Source organism: Euprymna scolopes, chromosome 2 (assembly GCF_053919585.1).
Source record: "Euprymna scolopes isolate OS-2025 chromosome 2, ASM5391958v1, whole genome shotgun sequence".
NCBI lineage: Eukaryota > Metazoa > Mollusca > Cephalopoda > Sepiida > Sepiolidae > Euprymna > Euprymna scolopes.
Genome location: NC_136483.1, coordinates 36,344,495 through 36,371,721, shown reverse-complemented (window position 1 = coordinate 36,371,721; position 27,227 = coordinate 36,344,495). Strand labels below are relative to the sequence as shown.

General features: G+C 37.5%; 1 protein-coding gene across 4 annotated transcripts in view; it reads right to left on the bottom strand.

Moving 5' to 3' along the window:
• LOC145291046 (alpha-mannosidase 2x-like) overlaps positions 1–27,227 on the bottom strand; it is a 326,286-nt gene that overhangs the window by 125,919 nt on the left and 173,140 nt on the right. The window contains exon 1 of one of the 4 annotated variants that reach the window (XM_080136570.1): positions 2,456–3,025. The exons of the other annotated variants lie outside the window; for them this stretch is intronic. Within the exon in view, the coding sequence (XP_079992696.1) occupies positions 2,456–2,587 (132 nt within the window). The 5' untranslated portion in view covers positions 2,588–3,025. Of the gene's footprint in view, positions 1–2,455; positions 3,026–27,227 lie in introns of those variants that run through there. 4 annotated transcript variants of the gene reach the window in all.

Sequence of the window (27,227 nt, the reverse complement as noted above, 5' to 3'; positions counted from 1 at the left end):
CCTACCTTACCAAAATTACCGATTTTTTTTTTTCTCTTACATAATTTTCTTCAATTTGCTAGTTTTGAATTAAATTGATTTTTTTCTTCTTAAATTGTATTTCTTGCCATTAAAAAGCCTTGAAAATTTTAATGTAATTCAGTGTTTTAATCGCTAGTAATCATGTCACTTAAAAATAGTTTGGGATTCTTTGCCAAAGCTTCATATATTTAGTACTTTATAAATTTTTTTTTCTTTCAAAAATTGTCGTATCACTTAAAAGATTATGACATGCAAAATTTTTGGTCTGGTTTGGTTTTGTCTTGCAACATATCAACCCCTCTTCAGGTTATTTAATGCAGCATCCAGTAATTTTGATAAAAAAAAGTTTTACGCTTCAAGTTCTTAATATTTTTAAACATTTATTCATGTTTTTTTATAACAAAATTGTTGCATTTGTTTTTGACTTTGCAGAAGATGAACGGTTGAGAGTTAAAATGGAAATCATTATGTATTAATAGGAATAAAAACCTTTTTTGATTTGTTCATAGGCTTATTTATTACCAATATAGCGTCCTGCCAAATATGGCGTCAGCTAGGAAATAAGCCAATAATACTAGCATATTCACTTATTTAAAAAAAAAAAAAATTATTCATATTCGTGTATAATATTGAATTGATTTTGAAATGTTCAACACATCATAAAATCGTAATTTTATATATCACGCTTTCAAAAAAATATTATCGATATACTCATCTACACATTAATCCTTTTATCTTTCAGCGATTTACCAACCATTTATTACATATTTTTTAAATATGCATCTATATATATAAAATAAAAATGACTCTACAAACAGCGGGTGCTCACACCACATATACTGTCTCCAATCAAAATCGTATGGCTTCATATTTCTATTTGATTCATTCCAAATTTCGAACAGCCACAAAGTATTCTTTTTTTTTTTCTATTTAGCTATTAACATTACAAAAAACAATATATATCATGATGGATCTAATCTGTAATAGAATTCTTTAAAATATGTTTTTAAAGCTAAAACTTGGTGTTTTTTCTATTTCCTACCTTTTACTTTTATTAAAATAATTTGAAAAACTAATACAAAGACAGTGTAATAATTACTATAGTAAATAATTATATATATCATTCACGAACTCTTGATGTATTACAGCTCCTCAGTGTGGCTAGATTAGCCATGATTGAAACTCGACTGCCTAGGCAACAGTTGGTGCTTCTAACCGTTATACTATTTGTTCAGCCACACTGATAAGTCATATAGCAACAAAACACGTGTCCGTGGATACTTTTATAGATGTGTGTGTGTGTGTGTATAATTATTAAACATACACATAGATAATTTGAAATTTCTGACAGTATATTATGTATCATGCTCCTTTTGCTGTTAATACTCGCGTTTGTGTATGTAATACCAATAAATAAATGGCTCATCTATTGTACAGAGCTATGAATAAACAAAGAAATTATCAATGTGAAATATGAAACTTGTAAAGGATTCGAACATGTGCCTCCTAAAGAGGGACCACCTAATCTGCGTGTGTTTTTAGGCCACTTAATTAAGCGAGTCGAAAGATTAGAAAGCGGAATGTATACAAATAACTCATCCTCCAAGCTCTCCAATCAATGTTTTTGTTTTTCCTACCAAAGTAACCATGATATTGTCGAAATTGCATCGAGCTGGCAAATATACTGTATATAAGTATTGTAGAGTTAATATCAAATTTATTTCCTACGGTACAGGATGCTTCACGCTGCAAACATACTATAAAAAAATAATTAAAAAAAAAAAAAAAACACACGATCTCACGCGCGCGCACACACACACACACACACACACACACACAAGAATGAAGTACATGATATTTATTTATTTATTTTGCATTTTCACCCAAAACAAAGCATAATTCCACTTTGATGTAAGGGGCTACTACCTGAGATAATTTGCAAGGATACTACGCAGGGAGTTGAGTAGCAAGATGTCTGTTCACATTACACTTGAAATTCTGCATGTCAGTACAGTCAGGGAAGCAGGGACCCGGAAAGGAATTCCCAAGTCTAGCAGTCAGAGGGAAGAAACTATTAGAGTAGAAGGTTTTTAAGCATCTAGGGATGTCTGTACGGGTTGGATTGTGCTGTTTATCTAGTATGTCGGGGGGGGGGGTATTTATGTTGAGGGGGTACAAGGGCTTGCAGTCTGTCAGAGCATATACCATTAAAATACTTGTATATATATATATCATAAAATGGAAGGTATTGGAGACTTAATACATGAAAAAACAGAAGAAAAAAAAACAGTTAAATACAGGAAGATATAAAAATAAATTAGATGGGAGGGGACTTTATCAGTTTCATTTGGATCAACGAACATTTTCAGAAAAGGTGTGTATGTATATATAAAGTAAAACATTATTACATATAAGTATAAGTGTTTCTACTTACCATACTTTGGGCAAATATCCACTTCAACTTTTGGTTAGAACTCTTCCTCTTTTCATTGTAATGTACCGAAATGACAATGAACATCGATGAAAAACTACCAGTAATAATAAGCAATACAAACAATTTCTTCATTTTTTTTTTTTTTTTTTTTTTTTTTATTATGTACACATTTTAACGATTGTCTCCATTTTTAAAGATTAGTTCAATAACGTGCTTTGCCGGGACCATGCAACGTTGATTTTTGTAAAACTAAAATTGTGTAGTCGACCGACACTCGAATTCATATGAAAAACTTTCTAGCACAACGACTTATTACAGTTCGTAAACTATTGGGGCAATAAATCTTTCCTTTTGTATTCACGTCTTGTACGAGTTGCGTTTTCTCCAGCAAGGCCACAATCCGCACATCACAGCTGGTGTAACTTCAATCTATGGACATCTTATCACATTATTAGGTTTACAAACACACACAACACTAACACATTTAAGATATCGTGCAATATACAACGTTTTTTTTTTGTTTAGCGAAACAGTTTCACTATACACTCCCGTCGAATTCTTTTGTGATATGTCCGTTTCAGCAGTCGAAATGGTTAAAAACGGATTTAATTACCAGTTGAGTGGCTATCACGTTCATATATGCAATAGACACTTTAAAAATTATATAACAATAAACCCAACGGTAAGTTAACGTAACACAATATAAGGTTAGTGTACGTTAGCATTTCATCTAATAGAGTTCAATACAATTTTGTTTGTAAATATAAGCAGACACCCAATGTTGTCCGGGATTTAATGGGGATCAACAAATGTCACTCTCTCATACTTTTATTGTCCTTAAAATCACCCACTTTATTGTCAGATTGATTGCCTACTCTAGTAACCCCTCTCCCTTGCGGTGAACCGGGACAACGCTTCACATGCTTCCCCGTAATGACAGTCCACAGCACATTGTAGTCTTCATTACACTGTAGAGAATCTACTATTGATTTTATAAAATTATCTGTAAATAATGGCTTCACTTAAAGTTTAAAATGCAAAAGTTAAGTATCATGGTTCAATTGTGCTCTAAACAGAAACGTTCATTTCGAACACACTCCTGTCTTATAAAAAGAATCTACAGTCGATTTTATAAGCTGGGCCTTTCTGCTTGTACAGTGATAAAACTTCACAAATGCATTTGTGATGTTAGGTTATATAAAAATGTTAACTTAGATCAAAATCAGACTTCCTTCTGAAATATTCTTTTTTTATTACCAATTTTCGATACCTATCAGACGCATTCCAATACAAAACCTATGCAAGAACACTCCCAAACACATCAAGTACCTTCATGAGAAATAATAAAAAAATCAGCCCAGTCATTTCAGAGTCCATAGGGAAAAACTCCCTCTCACACACAAACAATATATATGTATGTATATATATATATATATATATATATATATATATATATATATATATAGAGAGAGAGAGAGAGAGAGAGAGAGAGAGAGAGAGAAGGATATTAAAAAAATAATAAATATTAACAATTATTTTTATTTTTAGATTACTTATGTCTGCATATTTTTGTCTTGATCTGTTTCAATTTCGTTACGAATTTCCCGGCTCCAAGCGAGAACTGGCCTATGTATTTTTCATATTCACTTATAGGACTAGTACTTTTGGAATACTCTTCAGGAGTGGTTATCCAGTCGAGAACATGATGATCAGATATTTATAGGTCTCTCCCTCCCTCCCTCCCTCCTCACTTATTAGTTACAGTATTAATTTGGTACTTAAAATAATGTAGGTAAAAATATGTTAACGTAAGTTATCTGGCATATTTAACAAAATATGTTACAAAGAAAGAATGCTGCCCCCCTCCCTCTCTCTCTCTCTCTCTCTCATATATTTCCCCAAAACCTCTGGCCTTGATGGAAGGGAGACTAAAACTTGCTGCTATGGTTTCAAATGATCTGAAATAACAGCAAGAGAAGACTTGATTCCTAATATTTCTCATATGTCATATCTCCCTTCTTTTGGAAATAGGGTATGATTAGGAATATTTCCAGTATCAAATAATCCTTATACACTGTGAAACTTACTTTATGCATGAAAACCAAAGAGGAGAGATATAACACATGAAAATATTTGGAATCAAATCTCTCTTTGCTGTTATTTCAGATCATTTGAAACCTAAGCAACATGTTTTAGTCTCCCCTCAATCAAAGCCAGAGGTTTTGAGGAAATATCAGATATTTTGTAACTCATATACACAAAACTAGAAAAATAAATAACTATGATTGAAATATTGGTAAAGGTGTAGTATCTTTCCATCCACAAAAAATCCTTTAAAATTACCACTATGACAGGTTTTCAAGAGTACTGAAGATGAAAATAACAGTTAAAATCCCAGAAAACGAGTAGTTACCAAGATTTGAAGAAATTATAGTTTTAAGTTGGTGATCACTTTTCTACATTAATTTCACATAAAATGAGACCCCACTTTATAGCCACCTTTTTTTGGAGGTGAGGTGCATCTGTTATTTTTTTAAGGGTGGTCTTTATTTGGTAATTGCAGCCTGGTAGACCAACGCAAAACCTACCTTAAAAAACTTGTTTTCTATAGGTCATACTTATTTGCGAAAAATTTAAATGCAATATTCATTTCCAGCACACACAAAAACCTCCACAAAACGAGTTTTTTAAGGTAGGCTTTGTATTGATCTACCAGGCCACAATAAAAACCATCCCTAAAAAAAAAAAAAAAATAAAAAAATAACAGACCCCCCCCCCAAAAAAAGGTGGCCATAAAGTGGGTTCTCATTTTACGTTAAATTAATATAGAAAAGCGATCTTACCCTTTTTGAAACAATAATGAATAATGTGCGACCTTAAGGGAAAGTGTCACATAGCCCACTAAACAATTCAGGTCATTATATTTCCAACGAGCCTTCATATATTAAATTCTGATAAATAGTTGCTGAGATTTGGAACTTATAAAATTACCAAAACAGGTGGTATATCTATACTTGTAGCCAAATTGAATATTGAAATGCTCATATCTTTGGTTCTATGGAACAAAACTACATGAAAATTTGTAGGGTTTTTTTAAGATGATAATACTATTCTATGACAATTAGTAAAAAGAACCTATATTTTCACACCAATAAAATACGCCCACATTTGTATATATAGTGTCCTGCAAGCAGCTTTCGTTTTGATGCTTCGGTTGTCTCCTCTACATTTGTCGGTTTTGCTGCTTCAGTTGTCTCTCCTGTGGCCTTGCCAAGCCATATATATATATATATATATATATATATATATATATATATATATATATATATATATAAAAACAGAGTTTATGGTTGTTTAGTTCTTTACCACGGCAAGAACTTAGATGCCAGGGTCGGAAAGTGGGACTGAGAAGTCAGTAGCCCTGAGGAAGGGCACTGACCAGCCCCGTTAGGATTCTCCGATGAGGGTGCCTCAGGCGATTAACAATAAACTAATCCCTTCTCAAAAAGGGAAGGCAAAGTCTGGGTGGGTGGACCCCCTAAAGTGTTTGAACAATGTAATTTCACCTACCTACTTAGCAACAGCCAAAATAGCGTAATGGCTCAAAGCATTAATTGTCATCTAGGTGATTGAGTTTTGATTCTCACTTGAGCCAGTTGTTAATCTAGCTGTACTGAAGAGCTGTGATACATCAAAACAATAGGGTGTACCAAAATTAACATTGTTAACAGTCAGTCTATGTTGATGCTAATTTATATTTTAAAAATAGATAATTTTGGGACACTTTGTATATATGCATGCACGTGCAAGTATTTAGAAGGGTTAAACATAGAAAACTCATTTACGTTTCCGTTTGTATGAGTATCATTTATTATAGGCGATATGATACAGTGATAAATCGATTAGCTTATTGACCGATGAGGAAACAGTAGCAATTAGCATCACAGAACTAAATTTACGACTTATCACCTTTAACATGCATAACTTAAGTGCGTTTATATATTTGTATATACAGGAGTAATTCCTAATTAACCGATTATTATTAATTTTAGAACACAACTGCTAGGCTCAAGAAGTTGAAATATGGGCTATAGTAAGTTTAATTTGGTTTTACTCAAAAGGGGGTGAAAGCTCTTCTGATTTGTGTGAAAGTTTTACAGTAGATAATAGACATCAAGTAATCTATCCCAAATTTAAGTTAATTAGGAATATTTTAAAGGAGTTTCCGAGTACAACCTGGCATTTGAACATTCAAATATTTGCACTGAATCTAATCTACAATCATTAGATAGCAATAAAACAAGATTCCCTGAATTTTATTTTCTTAAGGCCCCTTAAGCTTTAAATTTTACATTTTTTATTTCTAAAAAAATGTGATGGATTTTGATCAAAATTACTATAAGAATTCTAGCCACAAAGTTTAGTAGCATTATATAATAGTTTTAATCCTGGTAAGAGGACATAAAAGTGGTGCAATCCTGTTAAGAGAATTCATTTTACCCATCTGAGACGGGTATTTTAGTTTAAATGTGGATTTTTTTTTGTTCATTATTCCTATGTTAATATCAAAACAGCTGTATAATAAAGACAAAAGGTCAACAGACAGCTCTTCGAATATCTAAGTTGCATAACTATAATAAATTAATAATTGGTATTATTCATCTGTAATTTTATTTTCCTATTTTGCTATATGTATGCAATAGTTTTCTCTTTATTAACAGTAATTCAATAAACAACATAATAATTTATAATAAATTATTGATAATAATTTAATAAACAAAACAATGGCTTCTTAAAAATTTTGTTCATATTAGAAAGAAAGATACACTGACACGATATAAGCAAGAAAAGTTCAGAGAAAGGCAGAGGGTGACTTCGAAATTCAACGATTGTTTTCATCATGTGTTCAAATGTGTTGTATTTGCGTTAGATATGATCTTCTGGATGTTCTAAATGGTAGGTTAAAAAAAATAAAATACCCTTCACGGAACATGTACAATCTGTAACCGCATACTATAGATCAGGCAAATTGATTTTTCTATCTTTTCTTTTCTTTCCAGTTTTCTTGAAAAGGTAAATAAATTTGTAGCGAAATCGCAAAAATGTTAACATCTAGCTACATGAGGAAATACAAAACTTTTATCTATACAACTTTTGGTATCAAGTATTTCTTTAAGTACCAAACTTTGTGAAGCACAAGAGATCTGAGAAAGGCAGCTAGTTTATATATATAAGTTTAAAGTTGTATTCAAATTTATTTAAACTTTTAGAAATATATTAATATTTGTGAAGACTGTATAAACTATCAAACTGCAGTAAAATCTAAACTTAAGCATTATTATTATTATTATTATTATTATCATAAAATTTGATCTGAAAAGATATTGAACCTTGCTGCTTAGATTCAACTGTTGCATGTTGAAAAAGTAATTTTCATGTTATTGTTAATCTTATATATAAAGTAAGATATTTTCCTCTTTAATAAGCAAACAAAAACTGCGTATAAAATTCTGATTCATATGTTTCAAATTTTTATTGGTACATGTTTTCAGAAAAAATTATTTTTTTAAGTTTTGCTTGAATCAGTCGTTCTCTTTTTGCTTAATGAATTCAAACAAAACTTGAAGAATACCACTATTTTGATTTTCAATGAACCTTGTGATTCATACTTTATATATTGCAGGCGTTATTTTTCAGTGACTCGAATCTGCAGTATATAACAATGTATAGATTCTTGTTTCCTTTCAGATACAATTGATAGTTTATAGCGGAATATACACAATCTGTAACTGCATCTTTTCTAACCTAAATCCATAAGGACCAAAAAAATTTCTTTTTTCTGTTAAAGTCGTTGCTTTACCACCTTGCGAGTTTAATCCACCCTACTATTTCATCCATAGTTAGAGGGCGGGGGAGGGGGATTCATACTTTTCTGCAAGTGGCATTACAAACATTTCCATTTTTTAGGACACCTGCCATTCACAAATCACGCACTCCTACTGTCCAGGCCTGACTTTGTTTAATATGATAAGCATTAGTGTTGTAAAATTTAGCTGTAATTTATAGACACATGGATTACCTGGCATTACCTGGGTGTCGTAACAAATTAACGCAGATAAAATAAAGGCTTTCATAACATGCAGTAAAGATCATAGCAAAGAAAAGTTTTTTTTTTTTTCTATTTTTGTAAATAAATCTGAAATTAATTCTTGAATGGCAGAATTGTAATTTAAAATGGTTTTCATTGGAATTTTTTTTAAATATTAATGAACTTTGATTAGATAAAAACTTCAACATAGAACTGCTTTATCTCTATAAAATCAAAATTATGTACAGAACTATTTTTTTCTTAATATATTTTCATTTGAATAACATCTTCACAATTTTATATAATTTTTTTGTGTTTTGTTTGGTTTTACATTGATTTCTTTCTGTAACCTATGTAATTTACAAATGCTTGGACTCTGGGCGATGCTGGGTAGTCCTGCTAGCATATATATATGACTACCCGTAACCCGTTGGGTCAGTATGTTATATTAGCTATGGAATTAATGTATGAGCGTGACACTTGTGATGTAAAGAAAATAGTTTTTTTGTGACATAAACATTTCTATGAAAATATATTAAAATGAAAAAAGAATATAGATAGATTTCTATGAGTCATTCTGTTTATAATTTTTTATCTAAAAAAAACAAAAAACTTACAGACACTGAATTATAAGTGGTTTGTCATACTTGTAGGTAAATGTGCACTGAACAGATACCATAATACTTAGTTAAATTCAAATTTTGATATATCTTAATTTAAACGCAAAAAAACAAAAAAAAAAAAAAAACAATTGGAACGCTGAAAACGTACACAGTAAAACAATGCATTTTATTGTCGCGTTGATTATTTATTTGTAACGCAATTAAAAAAAAACATTTTCGGGGTTATTTATTTATGTTGGTAGTGTAGAAGAAAATGTATGAATGTTTTTAAGAAAGGTGTATTAAAAAATGGAGAATAAATTTAAAAAAAGGAAGGCGGTGAGTAAATCGCGATTTTAAATGCTCTTATGGTTGTCAACGGGTTAAAGTAGATTTATTTGTAAGAAAATTGCGTTAAAATAATTTTTCTTTCCTGTTAAATTTAAACTATTTCATCACTGCAAAGTGATTCACCAGATAGCTTTGGCACATTAACATAGTAACTACTAATTTAACTTAAAATTTGCTAAATGTCTAGCCATTATGGGTTTGCCTTTATTAAATAAAATTAAAAAAATACAATTTCCAATTTTTAAATGAATATAATTAAACAAATAGATAAGGAAAAACGAAATTACAAACCAACTACAAATACATTTATAATTCTTTAAGAGAACAAGCATAAGCTCAAGTTCTGCACCTGCTGCTGCTCTACTTCCTTTTCTATACTTGTTGCCTACCTCCTCTGCTCTCATAGTCTCCTCAGTATTCAAACTTTAATACTTTTAAGTTGTAATGCAGAAACAGAGTTTATCCATTTTCAGAGCACAGACTGTTCCTCACATTACCACCTGTACTAAAGAGCCTCTCACTTCCCACAGATGAAGGTGGTGCATTTAAATATTTGGGAGCCAGTTTATTCAGCGGTGGTAAGGTCTCCTGTGTCTTCTTCCAGCACTGAAATGGATCATCACCTCTTGAATGTAGTAGTAAAGCTATATAATGATAAAGTTCTTTTGTGCACTTGAGCATAAGAGATTTACTCCTTTTCAGTTTAGATTATGATTCTTGTATTTTTGTTGTAATTGCAGATTACGATACTTGTAGGTTTAACTCAGTTTCTACCTGTTAAGTTTTGATTTGTTACTGTAGACAGGCTTGAAAGGCATAAAGTTACTTCCACTTTGATCTTCTTGAACTGTGTATCCTGCTGATTCTGCTTCATTATCATCAATAGAAAGTAGGTGTAGAATCCAATTCTTTTGAAAATTAAATTTGAATCTTATATCTAGGAAAGTACATACACAATTTTTATCATTTAGATAGGACTAGCCTAGGTTCCCAGCATTGCCCGGGTGTTTGGAGGTATGTATTGAACAAAAAAAAAAAAAAAGTGATAGTAGGCAGGTGTTAACGAGCATCTCTCCCCCCCCTCTCTGGCTTTCTTACTCTTTCTATTTTCTCTCTCTGTGTCTCTATAAGAGAATAGAGAAAGAGAGAGGGAGGGAAAGAGAGAGAGAGAGAGAGAGAGAGGTAAGTAAACGTGGAGGTAGACACGTTTACCAGAACCAAAGGTCAGCTGACCAAATTACATATGTGTGACGTGGTTGGCTAGATCTGGGAGATTTGATTTGAGCTTTGAAGAAGATGGACGTTTTTCCGTGGTCTCCTCCTCTTAACTGGGGAGGGGGGAGACGAACGCTGACGTGTGTGAAGAAGAACCACACAAGCAGATTTCACTTTACACCTGCTGCAGGACCTCTGGGGAAAGTGAAATAAAATCTATAAAAAACATTCATCGTCTTGGAGTGATAAATCTTCGTCAAACAGGTATCAAGTCTCCCTCCAGGATGAGAAATTTCCAGATGGTTCAACAGCGAGAACAGAGGTAGGTTCAGAAATTACATGTCACACACACGATTCCCTTTATGATAATCAAACACACAACCATTTATATTAGAGACAATCACACGGAATCTTTGATGTTATACAGTGTATACACCCAAACGTAAAATGTGCCCCTAAATGAAGAACTCTATATAACATATTCAAATGTAACGAAAGCTCAATTTGGTCCCCCTCAAGGATAACTTCGATGATAACGAATATATAACACAGGCAGGCTCGAACTCGCACTGCGAAGGAGGAAAAGAATGTGAAAACAAAGCCGATAGCCATTAGTCACGTGCTCTCATGTAATGAATGAATGTGTGAATGTAGGATTGACATGAAATTCTTAAAGATAAACTAAAATGACCGAAAAATGGGCTGAAATGACTAAAATAAATAAAAAGTAAATGACTTAGAATGACTTTAATGAACTTAAGGATGAATTGAATGACCTTAAGAATGACTTGAATGCTTAAAAAATAACTGGAATCCTTCAAAAACAACTTGATCTGGAGAATGACTTGAATGGCTTTGAGACTGACTGGGTGATCATTTTACATTAAATTAATACAGAAAAGTGATCGCCCACTTTATATCACAAAGTTACAAACATAAGTACAGCATGTAGTAAGAACAGATACTACACTTTGAGATATTAAATCTTTTATTCATGTTAAAAAATACAGTCAAAATTAACGATGAACAAAAAACTTAGGCACATTTGGGGGTCGTTGGTCATCCTTGTCACTCCAGAACTAAACAAAGTCAAAAGTTTCTCCCAGCTAGTATCTTCTTTCACCATAATACCGCATTCACCCTTTCATATTGGGGGACGTCCTAGTAACTCCCAATTTTTAAAACATTTTTTATTGACGTGTAAAAACAAAAAAGATAACAATAAAATGGTACAATAATTCATTTGTGTCGAGGGCGGGGGAAGAAAAAACAAAAGGTGATTAGTAGGACCCTCCCAACCCCGTCTAGTTGATAGACTGCCCGTTCCACTAGGTTTGTAAAAGGAACCTCGCTTCTGCGGGTCAGTCTCTAGGTGGGGATGCCCTCTAGATGGGGGTGAATGGAGAAAAGAAAATTTTTGTGGGTAAGGGATGGAGGTTAGTTTGTATTTCTTTTTCTCCAAGATGGGTAAAATTTAGAGGAAGGGGTGAAAACAAAAATTGCAGGTAAGAGGGGATGGGGATCTTGGAGGCTTCCTAATCGGGGAGGGATGGAACACACACTCAGCTAGCTGAGAGACTACTTGTTTAATTTTACTTTACAGAACTGCGCGTTCCACACCTAGGCGGGGAACACGTATTCAAATTTGGCTCCTCTTCGTACACACAGACTTGCCACATGTATCCATCTTCTGTCAAATGCCGCGCGATGCAGCCTTCTTCTATCACATCTGATCTTCACCTGTAGTTGGTGTTTAAAGAACGCGATCAGATCTTGATCAGAAAAAGACAACACCCCCCGGCAACCTTGCAGACGCGACGTCCAAATCACCATTCTCGCCACGGCCAGGATCGTAACGTAGACCATTTGTCTTTCCCGGTCCCACGGCGGCCTCACGTTGTCCACAACATTGGATACAGTAATTGGGCGAGGATGCTAAGGATCGATGCGAGCCGTCACTCTGCTGACATACGACCAGTACTGGCGGAGTTCGCGGCAATCGAAGAAAGCGTGATCCGTAGTTTCTACGGCCGTTGTCCCACAACGGGGACAATCAGGCGACTCCAAAAACCCAGAACTGCATTGTATGTTGTTGAGTGGAAGTGTATTTCGGGCCAATCGCCAGGTCAGAGAGAACTCCTAATTGTTCAGATGACTCGAACCTGGCGCCCAGCTCCACGCGGAGCGGATCTCACTCTGCTGCCACCCCAAACGCGCGCATAGCGGGTCGTCAGCGGCCCCCTTCACAAGATCCCTGTGGAGTTCCCTACGGGTAGCAGTCACAAGGTCACTGGACCTTGGTAGTCGTTTTAGCGCAGCTCGGCACTCTTTCATGTAGGCAGATTCTCCCCGCGGCCTGCGACGGCTCTCGATGGAAGGGTCGAGAACGAGGTCGGGGAAGGCGGCAGTAACCACGGGGTGCCACGGTTGGTCATCCTGCATATAGTGGCTCAGGAAGGCCAGCCTCTCAGCATCTCGATGACACTTCAAGTCCGGCATTCCCAAGCCTCCCTCACACGGACGTTGAATACAGACCTGTCTGCTCACCCAGTGTCTTCCTCTGTCCCAAAGGAGCGAGGACAAGAGTTCGACAAGAGCTTTTAGGTGTTGTGCAGGCAGGGGAAGTACGGCCAGTCGGTAAAGGATGAGAGGAAAGACGTAAGTGGCGCACGCCTCAGCTCTACCCTTTAAGGAAAGTTTCCTAGGAAGCCACGAATTGACTGCAGCCTCCACCTTTGACCGTACCTCCAACCAATTCTTGTCAAGTTGGAGACCCGGTCCGAACCACACGCCGAGAATCCGGACCGGGCCATCTGTCCAGCTGAAGGGCGCAGGGAGGTTTGCGTTGCCACTCCATGCGCCCAACCGCAGTCCTACCGACTTGTTGCGGTTTATCTTGGCCCTCGTGATTCTTTCGTACTGTGTGAGTGCCTCCGACACGACCTCAATGTCTCTGAAGCCCGACACGAAGATCGTGACATCATCGGCGAACGCGGATACCTTGGCAGCTGAGCCGCCAGGCAGAGCCATTCCGCGCAGGGCCGAATTTGCCTCCCCATGTCTCAGCTTGCGGAGAAGAGGCTCCAAAGCCAGGACATAAAGCAGGGGCAACAGTGGACAACCCTGACGAACCGACCGAGAGATAACAAAGGGTTTCGAGCGCTTTCCGTTCACTTGCACGACAGCCACGGGCTGTCGATACATTATGGAGATCCACTTGCAAAAGTCCGGTTTAAAACCAGCGGCCTCTAAGACAGATGCCAGGAAACGATGGTCGACCCTATCGAAAGCTTTGGACTGATCTAAGTTTATCAGCGCGGCTTCCGTGTCGTCATCTATTCCCCCCTCTAGGATCGTGCGGATCAGGTACAAGTTGTTCTGAATCGATCTCCCCTTCACAGCGTAGTTCTGTTCCGGTTCAACCAACTCGTCGATAACAACCTGCAGCCGATTCGACAGGACCTTGGCCAAAATCTTCAACTCTGTGTTTAGCAGAGTTATGGGCCTGTAGTCGACTAACTCTTCCCCTCCATGCCCGTCACCTTTCTTCAGCAATGTGATCACTCCCTTGGTCACCTGCCCTGGGATGGATCCCTGAGCAAACCAATGGTTGAACATATCCGTCAGAAGAGGCAGAAACATGGGCGACAGCCTAAAGTACAGTTCGTATGGCAGACCATCAAGTCCTGGCGATCTGTCACAGCTGACCTGCTTCAGCGCAGTAAAGACCTCCCGCTCCGTCACCCAGCCCTCGCAACCAGCCGCCTCGAGGCGGGGAGAGTCGGCCAAATAGTCGCTAAACTCAAGGACCGGAAGATCGGGCTGCTGCGTAAAACGCTTCTCGAAATGTTCTCGAAACCCCTCGCAGATCTCCCGAGTCGATTCCAGGGTGCGTCCATCTGGACGTTTAACTTTCGCAATATATTTGTCCGAGCCACGCCTAGAAACCTCACGGCGCACGTTTGCATCAGAATTGACTGCTTCGTTGCCTATCTTTCTAAGCCTAGCTCTAACTACTTGGCCTTCGTAACGCTCGCTAGTCTCGCGTAGAAGGTCCTGCTTAGCTAGTTCCTGACTAACCCTATCACCCTTCCCCGTAGCCTGGGCTAGTTTCTGCTCTAGCTACTTCTTCGTCTTGGCCTTATCTAGTGCGAGGCGCTGGGCATACTTGACGGAGAAGCTTCTGATCTTGGCTTTGAGACCTAACCACCACTTACTCCCGGTAACCGCCCCCACTAGTGCCTTTTTAATCAATTCTCTTAACTGATCTTCGAAGTCTTGTATCTCCAGAAGGGAGGTGTTTAACTTCCAGTACCCCGCTAACTTAGGCCTATTTCCTAGCTTCAGCCGGGCCATAACTAATTTATGGTCCGTCTGGCCTAGCCAAGTGAACGTGGGACAAGATAAGAAGTCTACTTCGCCTCTCCTAACTAACATCCTGTCCAAATAGGTATTTGGATAGGAGGAAACGCTATTGGTCCACGTCCACATCTCCCGCCCCGGATGCTCGAACCGAAACCTGTCGACCAGACCGCATCTAGCCATCAGATCAGCCAGGCTGGACTCGCACCTCTCCGATCCTCTAGCATCGCCTCCTACCTTATCTATCTCGGGGTCTAAGATGGCGTTCCAATCTCCTATTAGCACTACCCGCTTCCGACAATCTACAAACGCGTCAAGCTGACTGAAGAATGAGACCCTCTCACGAGCGGTGCTGGGCGCATGAACCGCGATCACCCGAAACACAGAATCTTTTACGGCAACATCGGCCACAACCAGCCTGCCCACTGCATCTCTATGGACAACGTCGACCGTCGCCGACAGGGTACGTTTAACCAGCACAGAAACTCCCTTCCCCCACGGGCTGCCATATGCTGAGAAAACCTCAAAATCTCTGGCCAGCACCTGACAGTCCACAGAGGAAACGAAATGCGTCTCCTAAATCGCAGCTACATCCACTCCCAGGGACAAGAGGTCGTGCCGGAGGCGAGCTGCCCGACCAGGTGATCTCAAGCCCCTCGCATTCAAACTAGCCAAATTCAAAGCCATGGTACCTACCTTAGGGTGTGTCACACTCAGCTCCGAAGTCAGCTGGGGAGAGGACGCCGACGTTATGTGCCATGCTAAAGGTGGTCAGGTTTTTCATATCCTGACCTTCTCTCGCAATGCCGCCGACGTCCAAAGGATAAATTAATTTTATGGCCCTGTAGAGTGACGGATGGACCAACACGGGGACCCTTCCCTTGCATTGTTTTGACAGTTCATCAAGAGAAGGGTCATTTTTTTTCACCAGTTCAATTCCCGGAAACGCCCCTTCAGCGGCCTGCAGCCTTGTCCACAAGTTGGTCTTGCAGGCCTCTGGAGTTCTGACAAAAGTTATTAGGAGTGGGGCGTCCGGGAAATTTGAAGGGATATTTACATCTTTCCCCTCTATCTGTTTGTAATCGAGCAGAGGTTTTAAGTTTTTCCTCTGCCGATGGGAAATGTCTGTGGCCACAGATAGAGGGTCTACATTACATAGTTCCTCAGGGGCAAGGACCTTTAGTCTGGTTGGTCTCTCCCCTCCCTCGGTTCATTCTTTTCCTTTTCTTTTTGGGGTAGTGGCTCAGTTTGCCTTGGTGTGGGGACGGGTGTTTGTGTGGTGCCTGGTGTTGGTGTTTGTGTGGTGTCTGGTGTTTGTGTGGTGTCTGGTGTTGGTGCGGTGTCTGGTGTTGGTGCGGTGTCTGGTGTTGGTGCGGTGTCTGGTGTTGGTGTGGTGTCTGGTGTTGGTGCAGTGTGTGGTTTGGGGGTGGAACTGGATTTTGTTGTTAGGGGTGGTGTATGTTCACAGGGAGTGGGGGCCACCTTTTCTTCCTCTTTTCTTCTTTTGTTTTTCTTTTTCATTCTTTCGAATGAACCGGGAAGAGGTGAGGTTGAGTTCCTCTCCCTCTCACTTGCGGATTCATCCTCAGAGGAGCAGTCTTTTCTCCGCTTGATCCCCGTCTCGATTGGTGTGGGGACCGTTGGTTGTGTCTGCTCCTCTATTTGCTGCTGCAGCTGTTTTTGTTGTTGCTGCTCTCGCTGGTATCGTTGCTGCTGCTTCTGCTGCTTCTGCTGCACTTGCTGATTTTGCTGCTGCAGTAGTTGTTGCTGCAGTTGTTTCCGCGGCATTGGCTGCGGTGGCTGTTGTTGTTGCTGCATTTGCAGAGGCTCCTGCCTCGATTTTTGAGCTGGTGGTGGGACGGTGGCAGAAGGGATTATGTGTTTCCGCTTTTGTCTCACTGCCGTGCTTCCCCGTTGGCCTCCTGGGTGGTTTGGGTTTTCCTTGGAGCTGGGGTTGGTGCTGCAGTTGCAGGGGTTGTTGCCGCCTGTTTTGGTGCGGGCGTTGTCTCAGGGGCTGTGACCGCCTTTTGGGTTGTTTGATTAGGGGTTACCCTTTGGGGGCAACTCCTAGCCATGTGGCCCTGCTTTTGGCAGAACCAACAGTGTGGACGACGGCCCTCCACCACTACCGTTATGCTGCCGTCTTTGTATGTCAGCAGCGGTGGTATTGCTCGAACACCCTCCCTCTTCAGCCTCATTGCTATTGTGTAGCAGCCCAGGTGAGTCCCAGTTTTTGACCGTACTGGGATCACCTGTTCTACCTCACCGTACTGGCTGAAGAGGCATCCCAATACTTCCGCAGGTATTTGGGTTGGCACATTAAATACCTGCACCCGAGTCCTTCTCTTGCCCTGGTATTTAGGTATTAGTTTGACTCTCCCATGCTTTATTTCTTGGAGGGAGAGTCTCTCCGCATCATCCTTGGTGGGTAGGAGGATGTCCCACACAGCGAAGCTCCTCTGGTACAGGTATAGTACTGGGATGTTAAGTTTGTGGAGGAGCCCCGCCATGTCTTCCTTCTTCATCCCTAGGAAGCGGTTTTCCAGTATATCGGAAATGGCAAAGGACAGGACTCTACCCTCAATCGCCTCCCAGGCACCTGGTATGGGTTTTATATCTGCCCCCTCTATGTATTGTCTGTATTTTGTCAGGTACAGGTCTCTATACTCTTGAGGGGACAGTTGTTTTTCTACGGTCTTCCCCCATGCAGACCCTCTTGTTGGTGTTGGTATGGGGTCTTTAGTGGGGGTGGACCGTTTTTGGTCTTTTATGGAGGTCGCCCCTGCCTGTTTATTGGCGACGCTTCCTGCCTCCCCAGATGTCTTGGTCAGTCCTTTTGTGGGAGTGGCTCCCTTTTTAGTGTCTTTTTCGGGAGCAGCTTCCCGTTTTGGGGAGTCGGCCTCTTGGGGAGCATGATCTTTTTTGTTTACTTTGAGGCCATCTGCCCCTTCCTCGTTTGTGAGGTCCAGGCGGTATGCCCCCTCATTTTCTTGATCTGCTCCCTTTTTGGGAGACCAGCCCTCCTGGGGAGCGCTGTCCCCTTTATTGTCCTTTTGGTCTGGCACCTCCTCCTTTTTGTGGTTGGAGTGAGATGCTACGACCGATTTTGGTTTTGCTCCCCTTTGGGGGGAGTCGCCCTCGGGGGGAGCTGTTAAATTTTCCCCCTTCTGGGGAGCGTCCAATGGTGTCATACCCGGGCGGTACGCCCCATCAGCAGTTGTTTTTTCTCCTGTTGGGGATTCGTCCTCTTGGGGAGCAGTAGCCCCCTGGCTGGGGGTATCCATATTGGTGGGCCCCTGGCTGAGGGTATCCATATTGGTGGCCCCCGGGCTGGGGGTGTCCGTTTTGGGTCCCTCTTTTAAAAAATTCACTGAAAAAAAAGTGACGTGGAATCAGCGTCCAAAGTGGGGAGATAGAACTGAGAGAGGGAGTGGGAAGTTAGTGGAGGGAAGAGAGAAGGTGTTTCCGACCCTCCCTCGCGGGAAGGTCGTAAATTATCAGCTCGGACCCCCCCCCCGTGGGGGAGGGGGGAGAGCAGAGAAAGACAGACAAAGTGGGGGTGCGGACAGAACGCGACCCAAAAAGCTTGTCAGGTGTTCCGGGCACGAGAATGTGTCGCCAGAGGCCAAGAAAAGCTTAAAAAGCTAAGAACAGCATCTATTAACAACAGACCTTTGATCTTAACCAAAAAGGCCAAACACAAAAGTGTTACGGACGGACCAACGGAGTGACTTATAGAGTCGCTTGCACACGACTAAAAGGCGAGGTCTTTGCCGTTGTGTCCATCGCAAAACTGGAAGTGGCAAAGGCTTAAATTAAGGCTAGTGAGTCAAAGAGAGGGGATGCCTTTCGAAAAGATCGGCAAAAAAAGCGACCCCTCCTCATAGAAAAGTGCCCAGTTGAGGGTGAAAGAATTAATGTTTTTGGCCAATTTTTCGATATTTGGTGTCTGAAGGGTCGAGCTTCAAAACGATATCAATCTTGTGAAAATCCATCGCCTCTGTTAAAAGTTTTAGACAGATTTCCATCAATTCAAAGAATTGTTCAAAAGTGGTAAAGATTCTACTAAAGTCAGAAATATCAGAATTGGATTGGATAGCTTTTGAAAGAAATAATCTCAAAACTAAAATTGTATGTATTATCATCGATATGGTTGAAGTTCTGTGATTTGCTTCTTTGGTGATTTCTTTAAATAGACTCCGTAACTGAACAATTTTTTTAACACTTCCCTATTGGTAAGTTATTTAAATAGGAATCTTATCAACAGCATACATTACAAGAACTTTTCATTGTTGTAAATTTCTTTTTAACATATATGTTAATTCCATCGTGTAGTCACATTTTGAATGAGTTTGTTTTTCCAAATTAAGCTAATCCTATATTTCAGTTAATTTGCTCATGGAAAGTGATTAAAGTGAGAAACTATATTTCTGTTAGCTGTAATGATTTTCTTAACAGCCTGTTGGGAAAATAATTAGACACTTATTTTGAGTTGCAATATATGATAGTTATTCTAAACCATATTCCCTGACACCAGCAACTATATTTGTTCTTGAATCCTGCAAGACTAAGAAAACTTTGAAGATTTTAGACGCATCCAGAATATTGTGCAATTTTTCACTTATTCTTGCACTTATGTGTGCACCAGGGAATGAAACAACTAAGCACAACTCTGCACTGTTCAAAATCATTTGAAAGTCAATGATCTGTCAAACTCAGAAAGGGGGCAACTATCTAAATGTCAAAGAAATGCTGCTAATTTCATCAAGGGATGATTGAATTTTTGTTTTTACTTTTGTAAATATATTGAGAATTATTTTTCCAGTGAAATACTTTTTTGGTGGAATAGTGTATATTGAATAAAGTTTTGTAATAAGCTTATTAAATGCAGTGTCAGATGTTATAGAATGTGCTGAATATCAACAGCAATCATTTTTCTTATCAGATAAGAGATCTCTTGTGACCTGTGGTCATTAATATTCCTAACTTTCTTTTTGGGCAATGGATTCTATAACAGTTTGGTGTTTTGCCGGAGGCTAATAGTTGCTGCCATTTGTTCCTGGAATGTCTGTCCCTGAACATTGTGTTTCCTTTTCTTATCTGCAACTTTTGCTTCTTCTGGACGAACTTTTCTAAGATGGTTGCCACCCCTTGATATCATAGTTTGACATAATTTGCAAACAGCTGTATTCTTATTCTTGGGATTGATATCAAAGTATTTCCAGCAGAGACTGGCTGCCATAATGGTTGAAGGTTGTAAATATTTAATTATTTTTTTACATATTTAAATGACTTATGTCTCATATTCTATCTCAATAAAATATTCAATATACAAACCAGAAAAATAAAAATATATATGTAATGGTAGCTCCAGTCGAAAATGAGGAATAAGAGTATAACTGATAACGAATATACCATTTGCGGTTCACACATGGTCGCAATTTACTGTATAATTCCTCAACGTGGACATTGAAAGATGGAGTAGTAATAATAATAATAATAATAGGTACTGACAGCAGCCTTATAATTTAAAACTCTTGCACATTTCCACCATTTCAACTAATAAAAAAAAATGAAAACGCCATCAAATTAACCAAACAATCTTTATTTTCGTATAAAAATATACAAAAGAAAATGTGTAATTCGTTTTCAAAATTTATGTATCATTCAATTTAATGAATTAACTTTATTAACACGTTTGTCATGGTTATTATCAACGGTTAATTCAATTTCCTATCAAATTGTGCTGAGAAATTGTATCTAGCTTTATTCATCTAAATATACAAAATGTTCTGAAAGTAAACAAACTTATTTTTAAAGCAAAACTAATTTTTTTTTTCTCGAGTAATTTTTGTTTTTAACTTGAAAAAATATTTTTTAAAAGTAGTTTAAATCAATAATCCCATTTAAATAAATTTTTTAAAAAATGTGGTGCTTCTGCAGTGAAGGTAATATTTTTTTAATAGTATTTCAAGTGAAATTCATGTTTTACTGTATCATTTGTTTATTAAATTATTATATGAAAGTACAGAATAGTTACAAAACATCCTCCCCTTCACATGGCAAGATTGGGTTTCTAAATGATAACGTTATTATTTTAGTATCTTCTTTGCATAAGTACAAAAAAAACAAAACAAAAAAAAACAAGTTGATGTGATTGTATTTTTTCTGGAGCTTAACGGAAAAATGTTATAAAGTGAAAAAAAATGCCAGATTTCATAAATCAATCGACCTATTTATCATAAATAAAAAAAACGTTTAAAATTTAATTAACATTGAATAATTCCTAGTAATGTTTACAACAGACTGCCGAGAAAAACATGGCCGATGACAGTCGCTTCACAGAATTATAATGTAAGAATGAAAATAGAATGCAAACAAACAAAATAAACAAGTTTTATGTAAATAAAAACAAACAAAATACATTATGGCTTTGTTCAAATTAATGCTGTGATCGTTTAAAAGAGATTTACTTAATCAGGGTTGCCAGATTGGTCTTTTTAAGACCAAATTTTGTGAATTTGACCTTTTTCGAAGCAGCTTCGCACTCAAAAATTGTAATTGGCCTTTTTCAAAATTTGGCTTCAATTTTGTCTTTTTTTTTTTCTGATTTTACAAAAATTATTTATTGATATTAAAGAAAACGTTATAATTAATTTAAGTTTGGTCTTCAAGATTGTTTAAGACTTACGCGAGTCTTTTCTAGTCTCACACAAAAACACGCGTTCACATCTCAAGCTATATTACTTGTCACATACATACGCGTACACAAACATACGCGTACACAAACATACGCGCCCACGTCCACACACGTACATATATTCACGTGTATACACACACACACACGCTAACATATGCACAGATGGACGACGTCACTTCCCTTTCAAAGGAAATCCACACATGCGCAAAAGCAATTATAAAAGCAAGAGACAAGCTGTTTCCAGCGTTTTTCGACTTAGCTCTTGAGCTGAGCGGTCGTCGGACCATTCGCCTCCCCCCCTTTCGGGGCGCCCGCACGCGTCACATCCCCTGCTACTATGTATGGGGCACGAGCTAACAGACAGTATGTACACTTTATATGCTTTCTCTCTCCATGGCCTGGATTGACTTTTTCTCATTCTCTCTCTATACTACAATACACTTTCCTCCTCACCAGCTAACAGCGAGAGACGCACACCAAACTGGATTGACTTTCTTTCTTTCTCTCTCTACAACAATAGACTTTCTCCTTCGCACCAGTAAACAGCAAGAGACGAACACGGACATGAACACGTGTTGTATCTTTTTCTTTCACTTGTTTCTTCACAAAATAAATCCTAGTTCATTTAATTCAAGTAAACGCGTTGTTCGTTCCTTTCCCAATTCAAATCATTTTTCCTATTTTGTACAACTGGTGGATGTATAATATATCCACCAGTCCACTACAGACTGTTTAATTTTTGGCTTTTTCTTCACTGTTTTACAAAATATATCTATGTGAAAGCAATTATTAGCGAAAATGTTACAACTAAGTTTTCTTGAAGTAATTTAGGCTTCAAACATTGTCATTTTTTTTTTTTTTTTAAATTTTTAGCTATTTTTTTCAACGATTGTTACTAATATTATTGGTAGTAACTATTAAAGAAAACAAATATTTTTTAAGCTTTTCAGGATAACAGTGCAGTATATGTGATATTTACAAAAGTCTTCATTAAGCAAAATCTCTATAATTTTCTTTCAGTTAAGTCAGAAAAAGCCAGTGTGTAGTACAAAAAGCTGAACACATCGACTTTCTCTATTATTCATTGAAGGTCAAATATTTATTGACCAATTTAAACAATCATCTAATCAAATGTAGGCGTTTTAATGATTAATTTGTAAAGATATATGACAAAACACATTGTCCCTATTTACAATGCCTTCCCACGGGACAAAGTTAGACACCAGGGTCGTTTTTAACGTGGAGAACAGGAACACACATTGTCTCTTCGATAAATTTTCACTGGCAAGCAAATAAAGGGAGTTGATTTGTCTTCACTTACAATACAATTTAATTAATATTAGCATCATTTATGACAACAAAATTTGCTGATAAATTGGCATTAGAAAACCGATTAATCGTTAATCGGCCTATTAGCTAATCGGTACATCCCTAATATATATATATATAAAGAGAGAGAGAGATAGAGCTTTGATCAATGTGGAAATATTTTCCTTATATCAGACAATTGCTATTCAATTTGGACAAGGGGAGCTGGTCCCCCCCCCCCACCAACATCTTGGGAAAATAAAAATAAAAGCGTTCCCGCAGTAAATGAAATACTATCCCACAGTCAAAGTTGACCTCATTAAGTCATTAAAATGTGCACCTGCCAATTTAAATAATTAAATAAATTCAAACGCATTTCCGTTAGTATATCGTGGTGCCCCAGTGGTTAATACCGCACGCTTTTTTTTCACACTTTAATTTCCAACTTTGCCTCAAGGGTTCGGGTTCGATCCTCATACTCACCTACCAAAACTTTTTTTTTATTTTAACCCCCCCCCCCGGAGTTTTGATTTACCCAAAACCACACACACCTCCAAACACCTGAGCAACGCCGGGTACCTCCGCTAGTCTATCTTCTATCTATATATATATAAAAGCGAAAATGTATGTATGTATGTTTGTGTGCGTGTCTGCTAAAAACTTTTCACCGATGGAACAAAAATTCACAAACTTGGTATCATATTAAACCCCCACCAGACAAATATCGAAAAATTAACCCAAAAGGACCTTCAGAAGTGCGTCAACTGATCGATTTTCTGCAGGGGGGGGGGCCAAAAAAGTGACATTTTAATGTTAAACATTACATATTTTTAAATTGATTTATAACTGCCCCAAAAAATACAGGCGCCAACTCTTCTACATAAAGTATACACGGGGCCGTTTATTTTGGGTCAACTTGTATTTAAAACCCGCTGAGTCATGTCACGTGATCTTGACGTCAGTAAGCTCTAATGGCAGTCTGAATTTAAAAAACATTGTTATTATCGGTAAAAAAAAATTTAATCCTCACACAAGCTAAACTATGAACTTTTACGCTATGACAACGTTACCAAAGTTATTAGCACATTAAAAATAGTTAGATACGATAGTTAAACAAAAAATAACAAGCCAAAAATGTGAAGTAAAAAGAAATACGCTTACAAAAAATATTAACAATCGAAGTTTTTACAAAAAAAAAAACAGCCAGATGTCATTTTCTTTTTTAGTAACAGTCTTTAGAGTAAGGAAGACGAAGTGAGAGTGAGAGAGAGAGAGAGAGAGACACACACACACATACACAGAGAGAGAGACAGACAGACATGTCTAGACAGGAAACGAAATACGTAATTTAATAAACGCTAATGTGAAGTAAAACAAAAAAAAATAAAATACTGCTACGTCATCTCGTAACGCTCCCGCGATGACCTCATTTAGTGGCTATCTGTCAATCAAACATCTTTCACTATAAGCCTTATTTTAACACTATAATCAATTCCTCTTACTCTTGGCCTACATGATTAAGTGGTTGGAGTTTGTTTCACCTCCGCGTCAAGGCTCCCGGGTTCAATCCAGCCTCACGACCAAAACTATTTTTTTTTTCTTTTACATCTTTAGACATGCGGGCAATGTTTCTTTATTTTTTTTTTTACTTCGCTTATCCTTTAGTTTACCTCCCCCCCCATACACACAGCAGTTTTATTTTTTCGCTGTTTTTTTTTTTTTTTTTGCCGATTTTTTTAACATCGTTTCAGGGTTATTACTTATCCCCCCCCATACACACACCTACAAACACCCGGGCAACGCCGGGTATACCCCCACTAGTATATATATATATAAAAGCGAAAATGTGTGTATGTATATGTGTTTGCATGTCTCGCAAAATCTTTCGACATGGGTCACGGATTTTTGCCAGATAGGTATCATTTTAAGGTTCCAACCTTCGCCCGACAAATATCAAAAACTTAGCCAGAAACATTAATTCCTTCACCCTAAAATCATCAGTTTTGTACAGGGGGGGGGGCGAAAAAAAATCGTTCCTTCATTTTCTCTGCTCCTGCTACTACGACAATGACGTCATGTTTGACCTAGAAAACGTTGACGTTAGTTTAAAACCACCTGCAAGTGTTTTTAAAGCTTTAATTTATCTGTTCTCAGTTGTATGTCTCTTTAGCGTAGGGGTAACGTGTCGGGCATTTTTTTTCCGCCTTAGCCTCGATGTTTCGGGTTCGAGCCTGTCTTTCTACCTAAACTTTTTCCTCTTTTACACCTTTTTTTTTTCCTTTTTTTTTTAACGTTTGTTCTCTTTTTTGCTTTGTATTCATTTTTCCAATTTTTCTTAACATCGTGTTTTTTTTTATAATATTAAAACAGAGTCACCCTCTCCTACATACACACCCCCAAACACCCAGGCAATGCCGGGTATCTCTGCTAGTTATATATAAAAATATTTTTTATAAAATCAACAGTAGTGCAATGTATACTACAATGTAATGTGGACCAAGTCACTGCAAGGAGGTGCATGAAGCTTCTTTCCTGTGCACTGTGATAGGTCCCCTACTAGAGTAGGCCATTTATTGATTTGATGGAAAAATGAGCTATTTCACTGATTTCGATGACAATAAAAATATGGGAGTGTGATCATCATTCAATCCCGGGCAATGTCGGGTTTTCCTGGTAGTCGCTAATATAGATATATAACAATGGAGTACGGTCAGCCATATAAAATCAACAGTAGGTTCTTTGATATGCCAGGGGCGCGTTTGAAATTAATTTTTCTGTTTAGAGCACAGTGACAAAAGATTTGGAATGTATAAAGTAATTTCGTTTGATCAGTTATAAATGAAACGGTCTGTAAAAATGTTTGAAGTTTTTTAAGTGACAGAGAAAACGAGCAATAAAAAAAAATTCTGGTCATTGGAATGTATTATATATATATATATATATATATATATATATATTAGGGAATGAACATTTTCACATAATAAATTCTGATTCAAGTAGTTGATATATAAAATAGGCATAAAAAAATGACAATAGAAAAATTGTTTTGGTTTACGAAACACCAAAATTAAATTAAAATTTTTTTTTTTTTAACTATCTTTACTATGCAACAATCAATCAAATTATACAGAACTTATACATATATAAATCAAATTAAGTTAAATAATTCATCAGATAGTTCTCAGAAGTGCTCTTATTTTACCATTGTTTCTGTGTTCCTTCAATTTAATCTTAAACATTTCTGTTATTGCATTTAAGAATTCATGAATACATTCTTAAAATACTGTATCAAGCCATAATGAAATATGATAATCATCATCTGCCTGCAATTGTTTCTTTTTTTTTTTTTTTTAGTTATTACAATAGTAAATTATTGCAAAATTGATACATCATTTAGCTGTTAGTTGGCAGTCATAAAAAGTAAGGCAATGACAAGTTGTATTACAAGTTAATACAGTTGAGTGGAATTTGAATATTTAAATTTTATGATAGTGAAAATAATACATCAAAGTAGTTATGTAATGGACACCTTCACAAAATATCATTGAAAACTTTTAGATATTGAGTCCACGAACAAGAGTTATAAAAGTATAAATCTCTATTGAAGTTGGCTGCCAAATGTTTATACATTAACATATATTAAGAATCAAAAAACATTTTTGTGCATACATGTTTATGCTACAGCCTGATGTCAGGCTAAGCTTCATAAGACCAAGTTCTTAAAATGCAACTGCAAAGAAAGTTTGAAAAAAAAAATATATATATATCTTCAGTTAGGGATTAACATGTGCGCAGATTATCATCAGCATTTCTGTATGCCTATAATTTCTTTAGAAATCTCCCTTTTCATTGTGTTTATTATTTTGGTCTATTGAGAACTCTTCACTTGATTTCAGTCAGTAACAAAATTTTACTTTTCCCATGCACATCTCAAAATATATTTAGGTTTGCTTTGTTTTATGGCATATCAGCCATCAAGGGGTCATTTAATGCTGAATAAAGTTATCCAAATAATTCTATAAATAGAATCCTTTTTTAAGAGGTCTTACCCTTCCGTATGGAGTTCTAGTTAGTAAATTCTAGTTCTGGTTCACAAAAAACAGTGACCCCCTCCTCCACCTCCCATCAGAAAATTCCAGTGAAAGT